Source organism: Oncorhynchus kisutch, linkage group LG6, assembly GCF_002021735.2.
Source record: "Oncorhynchus kisutch isolate 150728-3 linkage group LG6, Okis_V2, whole genome shotgun sequence".
NCBI lineage: Eukaryota > Metazoa > Chordata > Actinopteri > Salmoniformes > Salmonidae > Oncorhynchus > Oncorhynchus kisutch.
Genome location: NC_034179.2, coordinates 55888418 through 55914386, shown reverse-complemented (window position 1 = coordinate 55914386; position 25969 = coordinate 55888418). Strand labels below are relative to the sequence as shown.

The window sequence follows — 25969 nt, the reverse complement described above, 5'->3', positions numbered from 1 at the left end:
AAGGCCTACACAGAGTAGATCATCTTTTCAACACAATTTAACACAATTTAACAACTACACTCTGGCCCTGTACACACAGAGGTTGTACAACTGATGTACAACCCATTTGACAAAAAGGTGTGATACCACAGATATTCTTCAGAAGTTGTCAAATGTGTTCTACATCAGTATAACCTGAGTGTTTATGGGGCCAATGACACTTTCAATCCTCACATCCTGACATCAAAGAAGTGGCAAAGGAAATAGCGCCATATAAAAACAAGGACAAAGCAGCAAAGTAACAGTCATTGATCATTTAATGGCTATACCCTTAGGAAACACAGTTGACTGTTAAGACAGTACACTCTCACACACACAAATGCACACACACTAACATCTTATTTAACCATGAAAGACTAATTTGTCGTGTGGATTTCAAACGGATCCCACTCAAGACTTCTGACACACCAGTGGAGGGTCCTGAGTGTCAGTCTCTTAGCTCTGGGGATGGAAGGCCAGCCAGGTGTGACAGCTCTCAGACTGGCTTGTCATGCTGTTATCTGTTGTTGTTATTTGGACTCTGAACAAAGTTGACGGAGTAGGATCCAGTGCCTGTATCCTGGTTCACTTGGAAGTTTGAGGTGGACAGGCCAAAAGGCCGTAGGAACATATTGCCCAAGTCCTTCAGCTTGCCTATGGACAAACAGACAGGGTAAGGCAAAATACATGAAGGCTAAATTATGACAAAAAATTTAATTATAACAATAAAATGACCAATAACATATGAAAACATTTCCATTTAGGTCTGTATTATTAAACAACCTTTCTCCTTCCTCCCAAACACTCTGCTTTTTGGTTAACCACTCCCAGCCTAGTGAGTAACAGCTGGATCCACACAACATTATAGGTGACCATGATGGAACAGAACCACCCTAAAACTGCCACGGCATGTTGCGGCCACCCTCACTTGCGAACAATCTGATTTAACATATCACAGTGCACCGTTCACAGTTTCTTGCTGGTCAGTGAATGTACTTTAGTCTCTAGCCTTTTGAAATGTTCCCCTGGGGGTGCAATCTAATGTAGAAAAGCATTAGGTGAAAAATACAAAAAGGTCTCATACCCATCATCTCTTCCTTCAGCTTCTCATTTCGTTCGTGGATCTGTTGTGGAAGCCGCTGTATGGAGGAGAGAGAAAGAGAGTCAGTCAGTCAAGGAGGCTGGTTACTATTCTGTGGCCCCAACATTTCACACAACACAACAGTGCACATCAGATATGATTTAGCGCCCTCTGATCTCACAACCTTTACCTGTTTGGATTAGAACGTCAAGGACATGGTGTTACTACTTTACCCCCTGGTTGTCTTGACAACGTCTCTGTGGTGGGACTATTGCATTAACCCCTGGACTAGAGCTAGTAACCTCAGATGTAGTGGGAAAGGGGGATACCTAGTCAGTTGTACAACTGAACACCAACTGAAATGTGTCTTCCGCATTTAACCAGAGGTGCGGGGGGCTGCCTTAATCAACATCCACGTCTTCGGCACCCAGGGAACAGTGGGTTACCTGCCTTGCTCAGGGGCAGAACGACAGATTTTACCTTGTCAGCTCGGGGATTCCATCCAGCAACCTTTCGGTTACTGGCCCAATGCTCTAACCACTAGGCCGCCCCACAGGTTTTTTCCCCTCAATCCATCACAGTAATATCTCATTATCCACCTCAGGTCAGAAGGACCCCTTTTCTTTGCTTTGTAATTATTGGCATATTATATCTAGGGTGCTGGTCTATACAGCATGCTTCCAATGACATACAGTGTCTTCAGAAAGTATTCACACTCGGAATTTTAAATGGATTCAATTGAGATTTCTCCTCACTGGCCTACAGTGCATTCGGAAAGTCTTCATACCCCTGGACTATTTCCACATTTTGTTACATTACAGCCTTATTCTAAAATTGATTAAATTGCTTTTCCCCCCTCAATCTACACACAATATCCCCCGACGACAAACCAAAAACAGGTTGAGATATTTTTGCAAATGTATTACAAAACATCACATTTTCATAAGTATTCAGACCTTTTACTGAGTACTTTGTTGAATCACCTTTGGCAGCAATCACAGCCTCGAGTCTTCTTGGGTATGACGCTATAAGCTTGGCACACCTGTATTTGGGGAGTTTCTCCCATTCTTCTCTGCAGATTCTCTCAAGCTCTGTCAGCTTGAATGGGGATCGTCACTGCACAGCTATTTTCAGGTCTCTCCAGAGATGTTCTATCGGGTTCTAGTCCGGGCTCTGGCACTCAAGGACATTCAGAGACTTGTCCCTAAGCCACTCCTGCATTGTCTTGGCTGTGTGCTTAGGATCGTTGTCCTGTTGGAAGGAGAATCTTCGCCCCAGTCTGAGGTCCTGATAGCTCTGGAGCAGGTTTTTAATCCTTGGCATTCAGGCCAAAGAGTTAGATCTTGGTTTCATCAGACCAGAGAATCTTGTTTCTCATGGTCTGAGAGTTCTTCAGGTGCCTTTTGGCAAACTCCAAGTGGGCTGTCATGTGCCTTTTACTGAGGAGTGGCTTCCGTCTGGTCAATCTACCATAAATTCCTGATTGGTGGAGTGCTGCAGAGATGGTTGTCCTTCTGGAAGATTCTCCCATTTCCACAGAAGAACTCCGGAGCTCTGTCAGAGTGACCATCGGGTTCTTGGTCACCTCCCCGACCAAGGCCCTTCTCCCCCGATTGCTCATTTTGGCCGGGCGGCAGGCTCTAGGAAAAGACTTGGTGGTTCCAACCTTCTATTAAGAATGGAGGCCACTGCGTTCTTGGGGACCTTATCGTGTCCAATTGAATATACCACAGATGGACTCCAATCAAGTTGTAGAAACATCTCAAGGATGATTGATGGATGCACAGGATGCACCTGAGCTCAATTTCAAGTCTCATAGCAAAGGGTCTGAATACTTCTGTAAATAAGGTATTTCTGTTCATTTATGAATTTGCATTTCTAAAAATATGCATTCACTTTGTCATTATAGTGTATTGTGTGTAGATTGATGAGGAAATCTAATCAATTTTAGAATAAGGCTGTAATGTAATAAAATGTGGAAAAAGTCAAGGGGTCTGAATACTTTCCGAATTCACTATACACACACACAATACCCCATAGTGGAATTATGTTCCAATTTTGTATATATATATATATATATTTGATCAAATGTTTAGCGTCAATAAGTATTCAACCCATTTGTTATGTCAAGCCTAAATAAGTTCAGGAGTAAATGTGCTTCACAAGTCACATAATAAATTGCATGGACTCACTCCTTGTGCAACAAGCGTTTATGATTTTTAAATGACGACCTCATCTCTGTACCCCACCCATACAGTTATCTGTAAGGTTCCTCAGTTGAGCAATACATTTCAAACACAGATTGAAACCACAAATACCAGGGAGCTTTTTCAATGACTTACAAAGAAGGGCACCTAATGGTAGATCGCAAAAAAAGCAGAAAAAAAGCAGACATTGAATATCTATTTGAGCATGGTGAAGTTATTATTTACACTTTGGATGTTGTATCAATACACCCAGTCACTACAAAGACACAGGCGTCCTTCCTAACTCAGTTGCCGGAGAAGAAGGAAACTACTCAGCGGTTTCACCATGGTGGCTTTAAAACAGTTAGAGTTTAAAGGCTGTGCTGGGCAAGGAGAAAACTGAGGATGGATCAACAACACTGTAGTTACTCCACAATACTAACCTAATTGACAGAGTGACAAGGCACTAAAGTAATACTGCAAAAGAATTGGCAAAGCAATTCACCTTCTTCCTGAATACAAAGTGTTATTGGATTTTCCCCAAACATAGCACATTACTGAGTACCACTCTCCATATTTCAAGTATAGTGGTGGCAGCATCATGTTATTGGTATGCTTGTAATTGTTAAGGGCTGGGGAGTTGAAGATAAAAAATAAACGGAATGGAGCTAAGCACAGGCAAAATCCTAGAGGAAAACCCAGTTCAGTCTGCATTCCACCAGACACAGGAAGATGCATTCACCTTTCAGCAGGACAATAACCTAAAACACTTGGCCAAATCTACACTTACCAAAAATACAGTGAATGTTCCTGAGTGGCCGAGTTAGAGTTTTGGCTTAAATCTACTTGAAAATCTATGGCAAGATCTGAAAATGGTTGTCTAGCAATGAACAGCAACCAACTTGACAGATCTGTGTATAAAACTCTTAGACACTCACAGCTGTAATCACTGCTATAGGTGCTTCTACAAAGTATTGTCTCAGGGTTGTGAATACTTATGTAAATGAGATATTTCTGTATTTCATTTAATCAATCAATTTGAAAATGTAAACATTTTTTTTTTTACTGTCTTTATGGGGTATTGTGTGTAGATTGGCAGATAAATATATATTTAATTAATGCAGTAACAAAATGTGGAATAAGTCAAACGGTATGAATACTTTCTGAAGGCTCTGTAACTGCTCTCATCTCACATTATCCATTCTAGACCAAACAAAGGAAATGTGGAACTGTTGGGAGGAGTGGAGTTGATTCTTGGGTACGTGTGTGTGTGCGTGTGTGTTAGAGCCGGAGGAGATACATTAGACAGAGTATTTGGAGACCATTTAGTGTCTGCTGGTGTAGTTTCATATGAAAATAATTGCACTATACTCCTTCCTCTCCGTATTTTATCTGGTCTTCTCCTTGCCTCGGTCTACTCTTCTTGGCCAGGCCAAGATGTGCCGAGCGCGTTCCAAATGGGTCCTAATCCCCTATAAAGTGCACTAGGCTAGGCCAGTTGTGCGCACCCGTAGGGCGGCACACAATTGGCCCAGCATCGTCCGGGTTAGGCCAGGGTAGCCCGTCATCGTATGATAAGATTTTGTTCTTAACTGATTTGCCTAAATAAATAAAGGTTCATGTTTTTTTTAAAGAACTGGGCAATATGGACAAAAATCCATATTGCGATAAATTGCCTGAATTGATGCGATAATGATAAATAGAACGATACATTTATAACATTAGTGTCGAGCACCAGTTATTATTATTAGTATTATTATATTTTAAACTACTACTACTACTACTGGTTTGATGGTTGTAGCCAACAATTGTCCCATTAACAATAACCTATATTAGCAAATATTTTTAATTTCAAACTTCACATTTCTCTAGTATTGGCCACAAAATGCCTGCGATAAGCGGTCGGTGTGGATAATTTTGGGTTTATCATCACTGCTCTACTACTTAGTGCACTATATATGTAATAGGGTGGCATTTGAGATGCAGGAGCTGTGAGCTTGTGTTGTGTAAGCCGCCTCCTCATGGCTACATTAGTAAGAGCTGCTGCTTGGCTCCTGTTGCTATGCATGGCCTCATTCAGAACAAAAAAAAACTTCTCTACCCTTGACACAGATACAGACAACTCCAGCACAGACAGCCTCATAGAATGGAAAGACGAAAAAAACCTTTGTCCAAGCCATTTCAGTTTGCCAATATTGCAAGTTAAACAGTGATGATTAATTCAAACCCTAGCTATTGAACGAGCAAGATCAATGAAATTGTCAAATAAGTGGGCCTCATATCAAAATCTTGTTTTTTCATCCAAGGCAACTCTAACCACATGTAAAACCCAATCCTTATACAGTACTCTCCAAGTGTTAAAAATGAACTATGTGCATGTACTGAATAGTGACCGTTAAGTGCTAAATTGTTACTTTGAGTTAAATGCCAGTTTTTGCCACTAACCATGCAGGCCTCTCTGGCCGCAGGCAGGTTTGGGTCTTTCTCCAGAGCAGCCTTGTAGTCTTCCAAAGCCTCATCCAGCTTGTCTGTTTTCTCATAGAGCTCTGCCCTCCGCAGGATCGCCCGCATGTAGTTTGGGTTCAACTCTATAGCTGGAGGTGAAAAAAACAAGGAAACAAATGTTCAGAGTGCTAGTTACATAGCAATGGGTATGAATAAATGTAATTCACCCAAATCTGCACCTGGTGTTGGTGATTTTGATAATAGCAACTGCAATTTACCGGATACACCTGGTTTGGGTGAACAGAAAATATGTAGAAACATGGGGGGTTCTGGAGTGGGAAGTGTGTTTGCTACACACACCATACACTGGTAAAGTAGGACACCAGGTCCCAGAGAGTTCAATCATCTGACATGGTTGAATTACAATACATACAGATTTAACAGTCTCACCTTTTGTGCAGTCAGCAATGGCTTTCTCATTCTTATCCTGTTGGCGGGGAAAAAGGTTTGATTGAAACTCAGTCTGCATTTTGTTGTGTATTTGTCTAGGTGTTGTACATCTTTTTGGGTAGGTAAGTTATGAGATGACATCATCAACTCCAAATGGCCCGTTGATGTCTTGACACATAGGACTCGAATGAATCAGGCAAGAGCATAGCTCCCATTCAAACCTATAGTTACAGTGGAGTACCACTAGGTGTCACAAGAGCTCTGCGTCTTTTTGCCCCGCCACTAAACTGCGCACATGACTTCGCAATAGTAGAAGATAGTTTACTTCAAGACAATTGTGCCATAAAAGGTACACTTTAGCAATATGTTATAATATAGGTAGCTGTCTGAGAAGGTATTTTGACAAAACGAACAGAAATGTAGGAAACCTCAGGAGGGTAATAACAATCAACTAGGTAAACTCAGATAGGTCCTCAGAATTCCCCACTTGGTTAAGTTTATCGTTGCTATCAGTCTTACCAGGTGCAGGCGGGCAGCAGCACGGTTAGAGAAGAGAATAGCCCTCTCCTTGCTGTAACACACAGGGCACACTCCCAAAGCTGCAGTGTAAGACTCCTCTGCCTCAGTGTGCTCTAGGAAGATAAAGGGTCAGTCAATTCCTATTGGACACGTTTCCACTAACAGCCGTCCTACAGCAGTTTAGCCTACAGCAGCTTACCTCCACTCTTGAACTGACTGTTCCCCTTGTCCTTTAGTGTCATGCTCTCCTCTCTGCGGCTCTATGGCACAAAGGAAACAAACATTAAACACAAAAGATGGGGAGCTTTTGCAATGTCAACTTACTAAGCACCAAATGATGGTTGTAGAGTTTCAAGTTGGAAAAAAAGCATCTTGCATTTTGGTGAGTTATTATTATAACAGAAACACGTCGTAGGAAACTAATGTTTAGACTAGGATAAAATTCACCTCCTTTTCTTCCTCTGTCAGGACTTTCTCCACTTCTCTCAGATATTCCTCGTCAAACTCAGGAGCCGGGTTCTCTTCTCCTTTCAGTTCAGTATCAGAATCTCCCCCTTCAACTGCCAAACTCATGTCTTCTTCAGTGCACTCATCCCAACTCTCTTTCTCCTCCTCCATTCCTTCACCTCTCTCCCCCTCTTTATTTTCCAATATTGTCGTTCTCACCCCTGACATCTCAGCTTCTCCTAACTCTGCATTGATGTGTTCTTCCTCTGTGTTTTGTGAGTTGTTCAATCGGACTGTCTCTTTACTGTCTCCCTCTGCTCCCTGGCATAACAGTGGGGCTTCTGAACAGTCAGTCTTCCTTTCCTTGTCACTCATGGAGCCGTCTGCTCCATCCAGAGACTCCTCACAGTCAAAGAAGTCATCGTCCTCCTGCTCAGTACCCCTGTGGGCTGCTGTGCTTTGGCTGTCTGGACATTCATGTTGTTTGGATACTCTCATAGCATTGGTCAGAGAGTTGGTCATCTTGTCAAGGAGCACCTCGGACTCCTTTTCTGCTGTGGAATCCATACAATTTTCTCCCTGTACAAAACTTCACATAAGAAGAAGGCGTTGTAGTCAGTTCTACATTCTGTCAATTTAACCTGCATCTCAGTTTAATCTAAGGATAGACTATGTCACAGTGCACTGAGATACCAGTGACGGGAGATAATATAATTCACATAGGATATCGCCACAACCTGATATGTGGATACTTGCTCATGGAACATCTCATTCCAAAATCATGGGTATTAATGTGAAGTTGGTCCCCCCCTTTGCTGCTATAACAGCTTTAACTCTTCTGGAAAGGCTTTCCACTAGATGTTTGAACATTACTGTGAGGACTTGCTTCCATTCAGCCACAAGAGCATTAGTGAGGTCGGGCACCGATGTTGGGCGATTAGGCCTGGTTCGCAGTCGGCGTTCCAATTAATCCCAAAGGTGTTCGATGGGGGTGAGGTCAGGGCCAGTCAAGTTCTTCCACACCGATCAACAAATCATATCTGTATGGACCTCGCTTTGTTCACGGGGGCATTGTCATGCTGAAATAGGAAAGGGCCTTCCATAAACTGTTGCTACAAAGTTGGAAGCATAGAATCATCTAGAATGTCATTGTATGCAGTAGTGTTAAGATTTCCCTTCACTGAAACTAAGGGGCCTAGCGCAAACCATGAAAAACAGCCCCAATAAAGGTCTCCTCCACCAAACATTACAGTTGGCACTATGCATTGGGGCAGGTATGTTCTCCAGGCATCCGCCAAACCAAGAGTTGACCGTCGGACTGCCAGATGTGCCACGTTGTAAGTAACTGAGTTTTTCAGTAAGGCCATTCTACTGCCAATGTTCGTCTATGGAGATTGCATGGCGGTGTGCTCGATTTTAAACATCTGTTAGCAAAGGGTGTGGCTGAAATAGCCAAATCCACTCATTTGAAAGGGATGTTCACATACTTTTGTATATATAGTGTACATATAGTGTACATGAGTGGTAAATCAGTACTGATGTTGTAATTTGAGTAGTGATGAGCAGAATTTAGGACATACCGGTGAACACACATTTCCCATTCACATTCCTAAACAATTCCAGCTTAATGATAGTATTGTACACTGAACAAAAATATAAAACGCAACATGTAAAGTGTTGGTCCCATGTTTCATGAGCTGAAATAAAAGATCCCAGAAACTTTCCATACGCACAAAAATCGTATTTTCTCAAATATTGTGCACAAATGTGTTTACATCCCTGTTAGTGAGTATTTTTTCCTTTGCCAAGATAATCCATCCACCTGACAGATGTGGCATATCAAGAAGCTGATTAAACCGCATGATCATTACACGGGTACACCTCGTGCTGGGGACAATAAAAGGCCAATCTAAAATGTCACAACACAATGCCACAGATGTCTCAAGTTGAGGGAGCATACAATTGGCATGCTGACTGCAGGAATGTCCAGCAGAACTGTTGACAGATCATTTAATGTTAATTTCTCGACCGTAAGCCACCTCCAACATTGTTTTAGAGAATTTGGCAGTACGTCCAACAGGGCTCACAACCACAGACCACGTGGCGTTGTGTGGGCGAGCGGTTTGCTGTCAACACTAAACACAGCGCCACTTGGTGGCAGTGGGGTTATGGTATGGGCAGACATAAGCTACGGACAACAAACCCAATTTTAAAGATGGCAATTTGAATGCACAGAGATACTGTGACAAGATCCTAAAGACCCATTGTCGTGCCATTCATCCTCCGCCATCACCTCAAAGTTTCAGCATTATAATGCACGGCCCCATGTCACAAGGATCTGCACACAATTCCTTGAAATTGAAAATGTCCCAGTTCTTCTATGGCCTGCATAATCACCAGATATGTCACCCATTTAACATGTTTGGGATGCTCTGGATCGACATGTAAAGCAGCTTCTTTCAGTTCTCTTAATATCCAGAAACTTCGCACACCCATTGAAGATAAGTGGGACAACATTCCACAGGCCACAATCAACAGCCTAATTAACTCTATGTGAAGGAGAAGACGACTGGTTTTCTGATCCACTCTCATACCTTTAAGGTATCTGTGACCAGCAGATGCATATCTGTATTCCCAGTTATGTGGAATCCATAGATTTGGGCCTAATTTATTTATTTCAATTGACTGATTTCCTTATGTGATTTGTAACAGTAAAATATTCTAAATTGTTGCATGTTGCGTTTATATTTTGGGATATTTGAGAATCTACTACTTAACAGCTACGAAAAAGCGTCTTGCTTCCAACTGGCAGCTTTATAGTGTCACCGGTCGGGAGAAGGGCAGGTGGACTGTGTGAGGAAAACGGCACGCGAACGGCAGGATCTGGGCTGCCGCTTGATAAAGAGGAATATCGCGGGCGCCCCTGAATGAGGAGATTGGCAAAAAAAAAGCACTTGAGGTTGTTGAAGAGAAAAAGTCACAATGTAGAACTGGCGCCAGAGCAGGATGCAGCGTTGTCTCTCCCCCTTCATGTGGCTATTCAGGGCCGATTCACCCATGCTGGCAATGCCGAAGTCTTTTTCTTTGCACTTTACACGGTGTGGGTTGGTTGAGTTCAGTGATGTAGTGGTAAAAAAAGGTGGGTAAACTATAATGAATAAAAATATAAAACAACAAGTAATACGTTGGTCACATGTTTCATGAACTGAACTAATACGCAAAAAAAGTAGGTTGAACTGAACTCATACGCAAAAAAAGCAGGTTGAATCTACATTAGCCCATCATTTTAGCTATCAATGTGATGTTCGCAGCACCTAATCAATCAGTTCTGTAACTGCCTGGCTGAGTGGAGGTGTGTGGATAGAATGAGCGAGCTCGCCTGGCAACCAGAGCGCAAAACACGTGAGGAAATAAAACTCAATAGTCTGCCTGGAAATTAATCTGCAAGACCAACATATTTTTCAAATATTTTTTTTTAACATATTTGATCCTTTTCTGTTCCAATTATTTTAATTCAAGTACCAAGTTGAGAAAGTGTTTAATTTTCAAGGAATTCTAGGACTTGAATTTCAGAGTGCCAAATTAAAGTACTTTAAGCACCTTGTGCGAAACCAAAGTCAGACCTTTTCATCAGGTAAGCAATGGCAAAAACATATTTGAAATATTGATTTGTATATAAAAAAAATTGAGCTATTGAGGTAATGAGAATTTTGTGAAAATGTTGGTAAAATGCATAACATCTGATTTAAAAATATATATAATTAAGATATAGATTAGATTAAGATACAGACTAATCGCAGTGAATCAAGAGAAAATTGGGTGGGAAAATTACAAAGATTATTATTATTTTTTGACAGTTTCGTGAAAATGACCCAGCTACACTTTGAAATGGCAGTGAAATGTGAATGCGTCCATACAGACATTAAAGAGTAGGTAGTGTAAGGCAAGGCGCAGAGAATGTTCGACCAACCTTTACTTGGAGACAAACACGTCTTCTAAACTTCCATGTGTAGTTGCAGGGGTTTGTTTGAATTCAGAAAATGATCTGTTATTCAATAAAATAAAATAAAATATCCATTAAGTATTCCAACAACGTGTACTCTGCCATCTTGTATTTAAAAAATCTTCCCATTGATCGAGAGGCGAGTTTCATCATGACATGCTGCACTTTGGGTAGGACACCAGTCTCAAACAATAACAGAAGATTTGAAATAGACGAGATGGCAGCGTACATATTGATGGATTACTTAATGGATAAATATTTTTATTTAACTGAATAACAGAACATTTTCTAAATTCAAACAAACCCCTGCAACTACACATGGAAGTTTAGAATATGTGTTTGTCTTCCAAGTCAGCAATTGAAGAAGTATCGCCAAGTAAAGGTTGGTCGAACATTCTGTGCTATGCTTTACACTACATACTGTGTAACAGCTGTATGGAAGCATTCATATACAGTGACTTCAGGAAGTATTCACGCCCCCTTTACATTTTCCACATTTTGTTGTGCTACAGCCTGAATTTAAAATGGATTAAAATGTAGATTTTGTCACTGGCCTACGACACACAATACCCCATAATGTCAAAGTGGATTTAAAAGAAAAGAAGTTTTACAAATTAATAAAAAATGAAAAGCTGAAATGTATCGAGTCAATAAGTATTCAACTCCTTTGTCATGGCAAGCCTAAATAAGTGAAGGAGTAGAAATGTGCTTAACAAGTCACATAATACATTGCATGGACTCTGTGTGCAATAATAGTGTTTAACATGAGTGTTGAATGACTACCTCATCTATGTACCACACACATACAATTATTTGTAAGGTCCCTTAGTTGAGCAGTGAATTTCAAACACAGATTCAACCACAAGGCACTGATTAGTAAAGCTAATAAAAAGTAGACATTGAAAATCTCTTTGAGCATGGTGAAGTTATCAACTACACTTTGGATGTTGTATCAATACACCCAGTCACTACAAAGATAAAGGCGTCCTTCCTAACTCAGTTGCCGGAGAGGAAGGAAACCGCTCAGGGATTTCACCATGAGGCCCACGGTGACTTTAAAACAGAGTTTAAAGGCTGTGATAGGAGATAACTGAGGATGGATCAACAACACTATAGTTACAGTGGGGCAAAAAAGTATTTAGTCAGCCACCAATTGTGCAAGTTCTCCCACTTAAAAAGATGAGAGAGGCCTGTAATTTTCATCATAGGTACACTTCAACTATGACAGACAAAATTAGGGGGAAAAAATCCAGAAAATCACATTGTAGAATTTATGAATTTATTTGCAAATTATGGTGGAAAATAAGTATTTGGTCACCTACAAACAAGCTAGATTTCTGGCTCTCACAGACCTGTAACTTCTTCTTTAAGAGGCTGCCCTGTCCTCCACTCGTTACCTGTATTAATGGCACCTGTTTGAACTTATCAGTATTAAAGACACCTGTCCACAACCTCAAACAGTCACACTCCAAACTCCACTATGGCCAAGACCAAAGAGCTGTCAAAGGACACCAGAAACAAAATTGTAGACCTGCACCAGGCTGGGAAGACTGAATCTGCAATAGGTAAGCAGCTTGGTTTGAATAAATCAACTGTGGGAGCAATTATTAGGAAATGGAAGACTTACAAGACCACTGATAATCTCCCTCGATCTGGGGCTCCACGCAAGATCTCACCCCGTGGCGTCAAAATGATGACAAGAACGGTGAGAAAAATCCCTGAACCACACGGGGGGACCTAGTGAATGACCTGCAGAGAGCTGGGACCAAAGTAACAAAGCATACCATCAGCAAGGGCATTGAAGATGAAATGTGGCTGGGTCTTTCAGCATGACAATGATCCCAAATACACCGCCCGGGCAACGATGGAGTGGCTTCGTAAGAAGCATTTCAAGGTCCTGGAGTGGCCTAGCCAGTCTCCAGATCTCAACCCCATAGAAAATCTTTGGAGGGAGTTGAAAGTCCGTGTTTCCCAGCAACAGCCCCAAAACATCACTGCTCTAGAGTGATAATAAGTTATTTATTTACCTGCATGGAGGAATGGGCCAAAATACCAGCAACAGTGTGTGAAAACCTTGGGAAGACTTACAGAAAACATTTGACCTCTGTCATTGCCAACAAAGGGTATATAACAAAGTATTTAGATAAACTTTTGTTATTGACCAAATACTTATTTTCCACCGTAATTTGCAAATAAATTCATAAAAAATCCTACAATGTGATTTTCTGGATTTTTTTTCTAATTTTGTCTGTCATAGTTGAAAATTACAGGCCTCTCATCTTTTTAAGTGGGAGAACTTGCACAATTGGTGGCTGACTAAATACTTTTTTGCCCCACTGTACTCCACAATACTAACCTGATTTACATAGTGAAAAGAGAAGATTTTTGGAATATTTTGATTCTGTACACACGCATCCTGTTTGCAACAAGGCGCTAATGTAACTGTCAAAAAAATGTGGCAAAGAACACTTGGATTACAGCCGAGTGTTCCGCCCTGCTCAACCCGGTGTTGCTCATTCAGCCGACAGAAACTTTCAACCGGTTCTCCCCATTAAGCAACGAGATGGAGTCAGAGGGCGAGCCCTCTCGGGTTTCTCCTCCACCCGCTATGGTCGGTCTGAGCCGCCGAAGCCTCCCACCATTAGCTCTAACAAACTGAAAACCCTAGTCATTGGCAACTTCATTACCCGCAATATTTGACTTAAAAAGAATCATCTAGGGGCCTCCCGGGTGGTGCAGTGGTTAAGAGCGCTGTACTGCAGCGCCAGCTGTGCCACCAGAGGCTCTGGGTTTGCGCCCAGGCTCTGTCGTAACCGGCCGCGACACACAATTGGTCTAGCGTCGCCCGGGTTAGGGAGGGATTGGCCGGTAGGGATATCCTTGTCTCATCACGCACTAGCGACTCCTGTGGCGGGCCGGGCGCAGTGCGCGCTAACCAAGGTTGCCAGGTGCATGGTGTTTCCTCCGACACATTGGTGCGGCTGGCTTCCGGGTTGGATGCGTGCTGTGTTAAGAAGCAGTGCGGCTTGGTTGGGTTGTGTATCGGAAGACGCATGACTTTCAACCTTCGTCTCTCCTGAGCCCGTACGGGAGTTGTAGTGATGAGACAAGATAGTAGCTACTAAACAATTGGATACAACGAAATTGGGGAGAAAACGGGGTAAAAATAAATACAAAAAAATTAAAAGAATCATCCAGCAATCATTCACTGTTTACCAGGGGTCAGACCTACCAGCAAAGGCTAATCTGAAGATGGTGCTGGCTAAGGCTAAAACTGGCGAGTGTAGAAAGTATAGGGTTATTGTTATCCACGTCCGAACCAACGATGTTAGGATGAAACAGTTAGAGGTCACCAAGTGCAATACATCTTCATCATGTAAATCAGCTAGAAAGATGTGTCGGCATCGAGTAATTGTCTCTGGCCCCCTCCCAGTTAGGGGACTGATGAGCTCTACAGTCTCACAACTTTATCGCTGGTTGAAAACTGTTTTCTGCCCCTCCCAAAAGATAGAATTTGTAGATAATTGGCCCTCTTTCTGGGACTCACCCACAAACAAGACCATGGCCTGCTGAGGAATGACAGACTCCATTCTAGCTGGAGGGGTGCTCTCATCTTATCTCATCTATGAACATAGACAGGGCTCTAACTCCTCTAGCGCTACAATGAGATAGCCAGCCTGCCAGCTTAGAGTCTGCCACTAGCACAGTCAGTGTAGTCAGCTAAGCTATCCCCATTGAGACTGTGTCTGGGCCTCGATCTAGGCTAAGCAAAACAAACATGGCTGTGTTCACCCTCACAATCTCACTGGAATAAAGACCTCCTCCATTCTTGTGATTATTGAGAGATTGAGATCTCACATCTCAAAATAGTGTTACTTAATGTTAGATCCCTCACTTCCAAGGAAGTCAGTCAATTAACTAATCACTGATCATAATCTTGATGTGATTGGCCTGACTGAAATATGGCTCAAGCATGATGAATGTACTGTGTTAATTGAGGCCTCTCCTCCTGGTTACACTAGTGACCATATCCACTGTGCATCCTGCAAAGGTGGAGGTGTTGCTAACATTTATGGACAGCAGCAAATTTCAATTTACAAAAAAGAAAATGACTGCGTTTTCATCTTTTGAGCATCTAGTCATGGAATCTATGCAGCCTACTTATAGTTACTGTTTACAGGACTCCTGGGCCGTATACAACGTTCCTCACCGAGTTCCCGGAATTCCTATCAGACCTATCGGTAGGTAACATAAAAACATTTGGACTTTAATATTCACATGGAAAAGTCCACAGACCCACTCAAAAAGGCTTTCAGAGCATTATCGACTCAGTGGGTTTTGTCCAACATGTCATCCAGACCTACTGTACTAATTGCCACAGTCATACCCGGATCTAGTTTTGTCCCGTGGAATAAATATTGTAGATCTAAATGTTTTTCCTCATAACCCTGGACAATCGGACCACTATTTTATTAAGTTTGCAATCGCAACAAATAATCTGCTCAAACCCCAACCAAAATCAACAAAAGCAGTGCTATAAATTCTCAGACAAACCCAAAGATTCCTAGATGCACTTCCAGACTCCCTCCACCTACCTAAGGATGATGGAGAACAGAAATCAGTTAAGTACCTAACTGAGGATCTTAACTTTGCATCATACCCTTGACGCAGTTGCACCCCTAAAAAAAAAGAAATGTGGCATGAGAAATTTGCACCCTGGTATACAGAAAATACTCAAGCCCTGAAGCAAGCCTCCAGAAAATTGGAACGGAAATGGCGCTCCACCAAACTGGAAGTCTTCCGACTAGCTTGGAAATACAGTACCGTGAAATATCAGAGCCCTCACTGCTGCTCGGACGTCCTATTTTTCCAACCTAATTGAGGAGAATAAGAACAATCCAACATTTATTTTTGATACTGTGGCAAAGCTAACTAAAAAGCAGCAGTCAACATTAGAGGATAGCTTTCACTTCAGCAGTGATAAATTCATGAACATCTTTGATGAAAAGATCATTATCATTAGAAAGCAAACTACGGACTCCACTTTGAATCCGCGTATGTCTCCAAAACTTAGTTGTCGCGAGTCTGCACAGAACTGCCAGGACCTAGGATCAACAGAAACACTAAAGTTTTTTAATCCTGTATCTCTTGACACATTTATGAAAATAGTAATGGCCTCTAAACCGTCAAACTGCATACTGGACCCTATTCCAACTAAACATCTGAAAGTGCTACTTCCTGTGCTTGGCCCCCCAATGTTGAACATAATAAATGACTCCCTATCCACCGGATGTGTACCAATATCACTGAAAGTGGCAGTAATAAAGCCTTGAAAAAGCCAAACCATGACATGGAAAATGTAAAAAACTAAAATTGGCTTATATCAACTCTCCCAACCCTTTCAAACATTTTTTAAAAAGCTGTTGCGCAACTCACTGCCTTCCCGAAGACAAATAATGTATACCAAATGCTTCAGTCTGGTTTTAGATCCCATTATAGCACTGAGACTGCACTCGTGAAGGTGTGAAATGACCTTTTAATGCCATCAGACCAAGGCTCTGCATCTGTCCTCGTGGTCCTAGACATTAGTACTGCTTTTGGCACCATCGATCACCATATTCTTTTGGAGAGATTAGAAACCCTAATTGGTCTACACAGACAAGTTCTTACCTGGTTTAGATCTTATATGTCGTAAAGATATCCATTTGTCTCTGTGGATGGTTTGGCCTCTGACAAATCAATTGTAATAGGCGTTCCTCAAGGTTGCCTACCCTGAAAGCCTCTGTTTCAGACATAAGGAAGTGGATGGCATCAAATGTTTTACTTTTAAACTTGGACAAAACAGAGATGCTAGTTCCCAAGAAACAAAGAGATCTGCTGATGGATCTGACAATTATTCTTGATGGTTGTACAGTCATCTCAAATAAAACTAGTGAAAGACCTCAGCGTTACTCTGGACCCTGATCTCTCTTTTGACGAACATATCAAGAATATTTCAAGGACAGCTTTTTTCCACCTTCGTAACATTGCAAAAATCAGAAACTTTTTGGCCAAAGATTATGCAGAAAAGCTAATCCATGCTTTTGTTAATTTTACTATTGCAGTGCTCTACTCTCCAGCTACCTGGTTAAAGCACTAAATAAACTCCAGTTAGTGCTAAACACAGCTGCTAGAATCCTGACAAGAACCAAATAAAATCATATTACTCCAGTTAGCCTCTACATTGGCTTCCTGTTAAGGCTAGGGCTGATTTCAAGGTTTTACTGCTAAAGCATTACATTGGATTGATCCTACCTATCTCTCCAATTTGGTCTTGCCGTACATACCTACACGTACGCTACGGTCACAAGACACAGGCCTCCTTATTGTCCCTATAATTTGCTAAGCAAACAGCTGGAGGCAGGGTCTTCTCCTATAGACCTCACTTTTTTTTGAACGGTCAGCATATCGATGTGAGAGACACAGACTCGGTCTCGAGTCTTTACTGAAGACTCATCTCTTCAGTAGGTCCTATAATTGAGTGTAGTCTGGCCCATGAGTACGAAGGTGAACGGCAAGGCACTGGAGCGACGAACTGCCCTTGCTGTCTCTGCCTGGCCGGCTCTCTCCACTGGGATTCTCTGTCTCTGACCCTATTACGCGGCCTGAGTCACCGGCTTACTAGTGCTCTGCCTTGCCGTCCCTAGGAGGGGTGCGTGACTTGAGTGGGTTGAGTCACAGATGTAATCTTCCTTTCCGGTTTTGCACCCCCTCAGGCTTGTGCGGTGGAGATCTTCGTAGGCTATACTCAGCCTTGTCTCAGGGTAGTAAATTGGTGGTCTGATGATATCCCTCTTGTGGGGTTATATACTGCCTGGTTGGCCCTGTCTGGGGGTATTGTCGGACAAGGCCACGGTGTCCCCCAACACACCCCTCTCTCCGTCTCTAGTGTCTGCTGCAAGAGTCTATGTGCCGGGGGGCTAAGGTCAGTCTGTTATATCTGGTGTAATTCTCATGTCTTATCAAGTGTCCTGTGTGAATTTAAGCATGCTCCCTCTAATTATCTCTCTCTCCCTCCACTCCCGGAGGACCTGAGCCGTAGGATCATGCCTCAGGACTACCTGGCCTGATGACTCCTGGCTGTCCCCAGTCCACCTGGTCATGCTACTGCTACAGTTTCAACTGTTCTACCTGCGGCTAGGAAACCCTGATCCGTTCACCGGTCGTGCTACCTACCACCGGACCTGTTGCACCCTCTACAACCGCTGTGATTATTTTATACTGCTGGTCATCTATGAATGTTTGAATATCTTGAAGAACAATCTGTCCTTAAATGGCCATGTAGTCTTATAATCTCCACCCGGCACAGTCAGAAGAGGACTGGCCACCCCTCTGAGCCTGGTTCCTCCCTAGGTTTCTTCCTAGGTTCCTGCCTTTTTAGAGAATTTTCCCTAGCCACAGTGCTTCTACATCTGCATTGCTGGGTTTCCGTATAGCACTTTGTGACATCTGCTGATGTAAAAAGGGCTTTATAAAAAATAAAAAAAGGATTTATTGATTAAATTAACATATTGTCCTAAATACAAAGTGTTATGTTTGGGTTAAATCCAAATATAACACATTACTGAGTATCCCACTCCATATTTTCAAGCATAGTGGTGGCTGCATCATGTAACGGGTACGCTTGTAATCATTAAGGACTGAGGAGTTTTTCAGGATAAAAAAAACAAAACAATGGAGATAAGCACAGGCAAAATCCTAGAGGAAAACCTGGTTCAGTCTGCTTTCCACCAGACACTGGGAGATGAATTCACCTTTCAGCTGTACAATAATCTAAAAACAAGGCCAAATCTACACTGGAGTTGCCTACCAAGAAGACAAGTTCCCGAGTGGCCGAGTTACAGTTTTGACTTAAATTTACTTAAAAATCTATGGCAAGACCTGAAAATGGTTGTCTAGCAATGGTCAACAACCAATTTGACAGAGCTTAAATCATTTTGAAAAGAATAAAATGGGCAAATGTTGCACAATCCAGGTGTGTAAAGCTCTTACACTTAGCCAGAAAGACAACTGCTGTAATCACTGCCAAAGGTGATTCTACAAAGTATTGACTCAGGGGTGTGAGTACTTATGTAAATGTAATCTTTCTGGATTTCATTTTCAGTAAATTTGCTAACATTTCTAAAAACATGTATTCACTTTGTCATTATGGGGAATTGTGTGTAGATGGGTGAGAAATGTATTTAAACCAATTTGAATCCAGGCTGTAACAACAATTGCGGAATAAATCAAGGTGTGTGAATACTCCGAAGGCAATGTATCACGGCCGTTTAAGCCTCTTGATGTCAGCTCCCTCTCTAACACGAATGTAGAGGCATGGACACTTTTATTACTTCTAGCTACTACGTTCGCTACAAAACTGTTTACTTAATATTAGTATTATGTTTGCTTATCTAGCAGCAAAAAAAAAAATGTTTTACTTCAGCGATAAAGCTAACGTTAGCTTGCTAGCTAGTCAGCTAAATTCATGCGTTAGCTAGCTAGCATAATGCTACCTAACATGTACAGACCCAAATTATACACATTTTGACATTTGAATTATGTTTTCTTCATATACATTTCAATAACTGAAGCTAAATTACTTCTTCACCATCGTAAACATATATATATATATATTACAAAGGTTCGTTAAGGAGTATAATATTGCATATTTAGGATTTAGTACAGTCCTACCTCTACTCACGATGACGTTCCCTCTGTAAACAATGCTTCCGCTTGCTTATCCAATCACATAAGGGTTACGACCCCGAGGAACTCTGGGATATGTAGTCATTAAGGAAACACTTGGCTTAATGAATGTTTCACATAAATACTGTCTGTTTCGTCACAGAATTATTCTTTGGTTTCACCCTGAAGAAAACCATTAAAAACCGACTAATTCATGAATGAATCTCTCTCAAACGTGCCTTTCAGAAATCCAGCTAACAATTCTAGGGAGAGAAAGCGTTTTTGTAATGTTACTCTCATGTTTGAGTGTTCTATCCATGTTAGCAAGAATATTAGAATATTTTGGTGTTAAATTTAGGTGAACATTCCCTCAATGTCAAGCAGAACTGATTTAGAACGTGTTTGCAATGTTCACAGAATATACTACATCAATGTTCTAGATGTGTTATATGGGACATTGCAAGAACATTCATGTGTCCAGTTAGAATATTCCCTCAACGTCCCACCAAACATACACAGGACATGGATGCCATTGTTCTCACAATACAAGATATTAATGTTCTAGACAAGCTTCATGGAAATGTTGAAAGAACATTTCTGTGTATCAGTTGTCAGGATGTCAATCTGATGGTCTCAAAGAAACATTGTCCAAAAAAGGTATATTTTATTAAACATCACACCTTGTTACTGTTGTCAAGCACATCAAGGCCTTGATTCATTACCAGCTACAAGTTTAGGGATACTCACACACAGTGGTGTTTCACATACAGCAGTGTTTTCAACTTACACGTTTGACACACTTTGCATGTTCATTTATATAGTAATTATGATTTAACATGTCCTCACCAGGGTTTTGAACTCACAAACCTCTTGGTTTACAGTACTCAGATCTTCTTGCTACGCCACCATGTCTGTGTCAGTTATCAGTTAATTTGACTATTCTCTCATCATTCTCTCATTTCCTTATTTCAACCATTTAAGAGATTTCTGTATAGTTGTTTAATGGTTTTGGCACATAATAACCCGTTATAATGATACTCCTGAACCACTATGATCAATGCAAGTTTTTCTTGAGTGTACTTTGAACTGAACTCAGATTTACTTCAAAGTGCATTCATCCTATTGCTTAGACATATCAAGTTGTTTCAGACCTACAAAAGTGCATTGTTCAGGGGAAAAGTTGACATATAATTGCTTTTGCAACGTTCCCATGAAACATGTCTAGAACATTATTCTAGGGTTCTGAGAACATGGTAACCATGCTCTGGGTAAGTTATATTTTACATTAAGGGAATGGACTCTTGGAAACATTCCTTGCACATCACAGGAACATTCCAATGAAAACATTAGATGTATCTCGTGCTGCTCAGTTGGTAGAACATGGCACTTGCAACACCAGGGTTGTGGGTTTGATTCCCACAGGGACCAGCATGAAAATGTGTGCTCTGGATAAGAGTTTCTGCTAAATGACTTAAATGTTAATGAGACTAAGGGAACATTCTCTAAAGCTGTGGGAATGTTTGTTGTTAGCTGCGATCTGTGTAAAGATTAGCCCTCATTCTTCTTATTTAAGGGCTCTGGAATCAATGAATGGGCTTGGTTGAACTGGATGGAGTGGAGAGAAGGTTATTTGACTGGATAAAACCCTGTCTCAGTAATTTCTCATTTGTGTAGCCCAGTTAGCGCTAAAACATTCATCATCAACATCCCTTTGAGATAACTTTTTAGTATTTGCTAGAAAAAGCCTGAAATATGCATAAGAGATGGTACTTGCTCTACAAATCCGAATGCTGTTATCTTGGGTACAAATTATACAAGTTGTGGGACCATTTTGGGAGGGAGAAAAGGGTATTATTGAGATCAAATGACATGGACAGATACATCCTCAAAAAGTGCTTTATAGCTGAATGCTGACATAGAAAATGTCTCTCTCACATTCTCTGCTGAACATCTATTTTTATGATGTACACAGTATTCTGTATCACTGAATGGATTAGGGACATATTTGCAAAGGAGTGTGTTCTTGACCCTGATGATAAACGTCATGCCTTGACCTCTGCTGCTATGCTTTCATGCTGCCATCAAACAGACAGTGCTTAAGATCATTACTTGCATCGTTCTATAAACACTTCAGGCTACCAAATTCCACAAGACCCAGACAAGTGATGCCACACTTAATAAGGAGCTTATTTTCTGGTCCTTTATCACCTGGTGAATGCTGTTGTTCACCCACAATAAATACTGTTGATACTGGAATGTGTGATCTATTAAGTTATCCATAAATATGTGTCCCATTCCCTTAAAAGGAGGGTGATATGTATGTTATAACCTACATTATAATGATGAAACTGAGAAATGATGAGGAACAGCCAGGAACGTTCATAAATCACGTTTATTATCACGTTAACCTTTGCAATCAAAACTAAATAACAATGCACTACAAATCCATTTATTGACACAGAAATCAACTCTGTGCTGTCTTATCTGTGTCTGCTGAACAGAATGTACAGTGATTGGTAGGAGAAATGGAGTAGTATACTGTACGTTTCCAACGGTCCGTTCTCCCTCACATAGTCCAGCTGTAAAGTAATAATTTTTGTCTGAATTAAGATTGATACATTTTAATATGACTATACATTTTCAAGAGGGCTAACATCCATTATCGTTATTAGTAGTATTTCTGAATTAAGGCATTTGATTTTACAATATCTTTCCATTCAGAGCTTGCAAGAAAGGCATTTCACTGTACTTGTGCACATGACATTAAAACATAGAGGGCATAGAGGGTCTTGATTTTAATTTCATTTAATGTATTTATTTGAAATCTTATTCGGCATAGTTAGATTGTTACTGCACTGTCCCTCTAAATTGTTTGAGATAAAAAGCACATTCCCCCTTTAAATAAAACATTTTCTATCACATATACCGCCATCTAAATAAATAAATACAATATCAATCCCAAGTTTAGCAGATGTGAACTACAAATGCTGCAAATGTGTACAAACGCTGCAATACGATACTGTAAATCAAGATACATCACACATATATATACATGCCTTCAAACAATAAAAATGCAATATTACATTACATAGTGGCTGTTGTGGAACACTACATATACATTCTTAAATTGAGAGAACAAACCCAAATACACATGGGGATTGATGTCAACCATGAACCTAAATGATCTCAACACAATGCTTTCAATAGCCTTTACTGGGCAGCTAGCTATCAAATATAAATGTTTCACTCAACATACAAATAGAACAAACACAATATGACAAGAAGAATATGTTTCACCCTCCAAAATAGTCAAGACAATTATCTTTTATACACACTGAGTGTATGAAAGATTAAGAACACCTTCCTAAACTCAGCAAAAAAAAAAGAACCGGCCCTTTTTCAGGACCCTGTCTTTCAAAGATAATTAGTAAAAATACAAATACCTTCACAGATCTTCATTGTAAAGGGTTTAAACATGGTTCCCCATGCTTGTTCAATGAACCATAAACAATTAAGGAACATGCACCTGTGGAACGGTCGTTAAGACACTAACAGCTTACAGACGGTAGGCAATTAAGGTCACAGTAATGAAAACTTAGGACACCGAAGAGGTTTTTCTACTGACTCTGAAAAACACCAAAAGAAAGATGCCCAGGGTACCTGCTCAACTGCGTGAATGTGCCTTATGCATGCTGCAAGGAGGCATGAGGACAGCAGATTTGGCCAGGGTAATCAATTGCAATGTCCGTACTGTGAGACCCCTAAGCCAGCGCTACAGGGAGACAGGACGGACAGCTGATCATCCTCTCAGTGGCAGACCATGTGTAACAACACCTGCACAGGATCCGTACATCCGAACATCACACATGCGGCACAGGTACAGGATGGCAACAACAACTGCCCGAGTTACACCAGGAATGCACAATCCCTTCATCAGTGCTCAGACTCTCCGCAATAGGCTGAGAGAGGCTGGACTGAGGGTTTGTAGGCCTGTTGTAAGGCAGGTCCTCACCAGACATCACCGGCACAAACCCACAGTCGCTGGACCAGACAGGACTGGCAAAAAGTGCTCTTCACTTGACGAGTCACGGTTTTGACTCCACAGGGGTGATGGTCGGATTCGTGTTTATCGTCGAAGGAATTAGTGTTACACCGAGGCCTGTACTCTGTAGCGTGATCGATTTGGAGGTGGAGGGTCCGTCATTGTCTGGAGTGGTGTGTCACAGCATTATCGGACTGAGCTTGTCGTCATTGCAGGCACATCTCAACGCTGTACGTTACAGGCAAGATATCCTCCTTCATGTGGTACCCTTCCTGCAGGCTCATCCTGACATGACCCTCCAGCATGACAATGCCACCAGCCGTACTGCTCGTTCTGTGCGTGATTTCCTGCAAGACAGGAATGTTTTGCCATGGCCAGCGAAGAGCCCAGATCTCAATCCCATTGAGCATGTCTGGGACCTGTTAGATCAGAGGGTGAGGGCTTGGGCCATTCCCCCCAGAAGTGTCTGGGAACATGCAGGTGTCTTGGTGGAAGAGTGGGGTAACATCTGACAGTAAGAACTGGCAAAACTGGTGCAGTCCATGAGGTGGAGTACTTAATGCAGCTGGTGGCCACACCAGATACGGACTGTTACTTTTGATTTTGACCCACCCCCTTTGTTCAGGGACACATTATTCCATTTCTGTTAGTCACATGTCTGTGGAACTTGTTCAGTTTATGTCTCAGTTGTTGAATCTTGTTATGTTCATACAAATATTTACACATGCTAAGTTTGCTGAAAATAAACACAGTTGATATTGAGAGGACATTTCTTTTTTTGCTGAGTTTGTTATCGATTTGCACCCCCTTTGGGTGGTGGCCCATTCTTGATACACATGGGAAACTGTTGAGCGTGAAAACCCAGCAGCGTTGCAGTTCTTGACAAAAACCGGTGCGCCTGGAAACTACTACCATACCCTGTTCAAAGGCACTGAAATATTTTGTCTTGCCCATTTACCCTCTGAATGGCAGACACACAATCCAAGTCTCAATTGTTTCAAGGCTTAAAAATACTTCTTTAACCTGTCTCCTCCACTTCATCTACACCAATTGAAGTGGATTTAACAAGTGACATCAATAAGGGATCATAGCTTTCACTTGGATTCACCTGGTCAGTCTATGTCATGGAAAGGTGTCCTAATTTTTTGTACACTCAGTGTATGTTACAATGCAGAGCAGTGCAACCAAAGTCAAGACTTGGGGCAAAGTTGATCCCCTTCAAGGGCCTAGTTACAGTTTTTTTTGTCACCTCGGTGCAATTTATGTGGTACATTTTCACAACTCTTAGTACAAATCTCAAAACAGATAATAAAAAAGGCAGTTATTTCAAAAGTCTAAGCACATTTTCAATTGACTAAGTGTTTAATCTAGAAATACATTTTTCACATTGCAATACATGTTCAGATAAAGTAATTGCTATTCCCAATGCAATGCTCTCATTATTTTGATATAATTCTCATCTCTTTTCTTAAGAGACATTTACTATTACTTAATTCGACTGCTTTTAATTGATAATCACTTAAATGTATGGTAAACCTATAGATTTAACATGTAAATTGGTTTGTTAACTACAGATTTTGAGAACTACATAATGAAAATGTATGTTTGTAAAGTAGAAACCTGAAATGTATGATAAATATATACATATATATACCAAAGTTGTAGAACACCTACTCATTCAAGGGGTTTTCTTTATTTATTTTTACTATTTTCTACATTGTAGAATAATAGTGAAGACATCAAAACTATGAAATAACACATGAAATCATGTAGTAACCAAAAAAGTATTCAACAAATCAAAGTATATTTTGCACTCCGCAGAGTGAAGGAAAAGCAGCCAGCAAGTGCGCAGCATATGTGGGAACTACTTTAAGACTTTTGGAAAATCATTCCAGGTGAAGCTGGTTTGCAGAATGTCAAGAGTGTGCAAAGCTGTCATCAAGACAAAACATGGCTATTTGAAGACTCAATTACAAAATATACTTTGATTTGTTGAATACTTTTTTGGTTACTACATGATTTCATGTGTTATTTCATAGTTTTGATGTCCGACACATCCCAAACAATCTCAA

General features: G+C 41.1%; 1 protein-coding gene across 2 annotated transcripts; it reads right to left on the bottom strand.

Annotated features, from left to right (window-relative positions):
* Positions 1-273: 273 nt before the first annotated feature.
* On the bottom strand, positions 274-19953 carry ttc1 (tetratricopeptide repeat domain 1). 2 transcript variants are annotated; one of them, XM_020485986.2, is made up of 8 exons: positions 19862-19953; positions 7147-7735; positions 6899-6959; positions 6700-6812; positions 6181-6217; positions 5731-5879; positions 1103-1157; positions 274-672 (listed from the first exon to the last, which is right to left on the bottom strand). In XM_020485986.2, the coding sequence occupies exons 2-8, from the start codon at positions 7711-7713 to the stop codon at positions 536-538; spliced, it is 1119 nt and encodes a 372-aa protein (XP_020341575.1). In that variant the 5' UTR covers positions 7714-7735; positions 19862-19953; the 3' UTR covers positions 274-535. The 2 variants fall into 2 exon arrangements, with proteins under 2 accessions (XP_020341575.1, XP_031682837.1); XM_031826977.1 differs by lacking the exon at positions 19862-19953 and adding an exon at positions 12777-12921.
* Positions 19954-25969: the final 6016 nt, after the last annotated feature.

What these genes read in the sequence shown, in the direction of transcription:
- ttc1 (XM_020485986.2), bottom strand. Translation starts at nt 7,713, where the DNA reads ATGGATTCCACAGCAGAAAAGGAGTCCGAGGTGCTCCTTGACAAGATG. An exon ending in CATTGCTGACTGCACAAAAG is followed by an intron (nt 5,880 to 6,180) that starts GTGAGACTGTTA and finishes TTTCACCTCCAG; the next exon opens with CTATAGAGTTGAACCCAAAC. An exon ending in CGGCCAGAGAGGCCTGCATG is followed by an intron (nt 1,158 to 5,730) that starts GTTAGTGGCAAA and finishes TCCTCCATACAG; the next exon opens with CGGCTTCCACAACAGATCCA.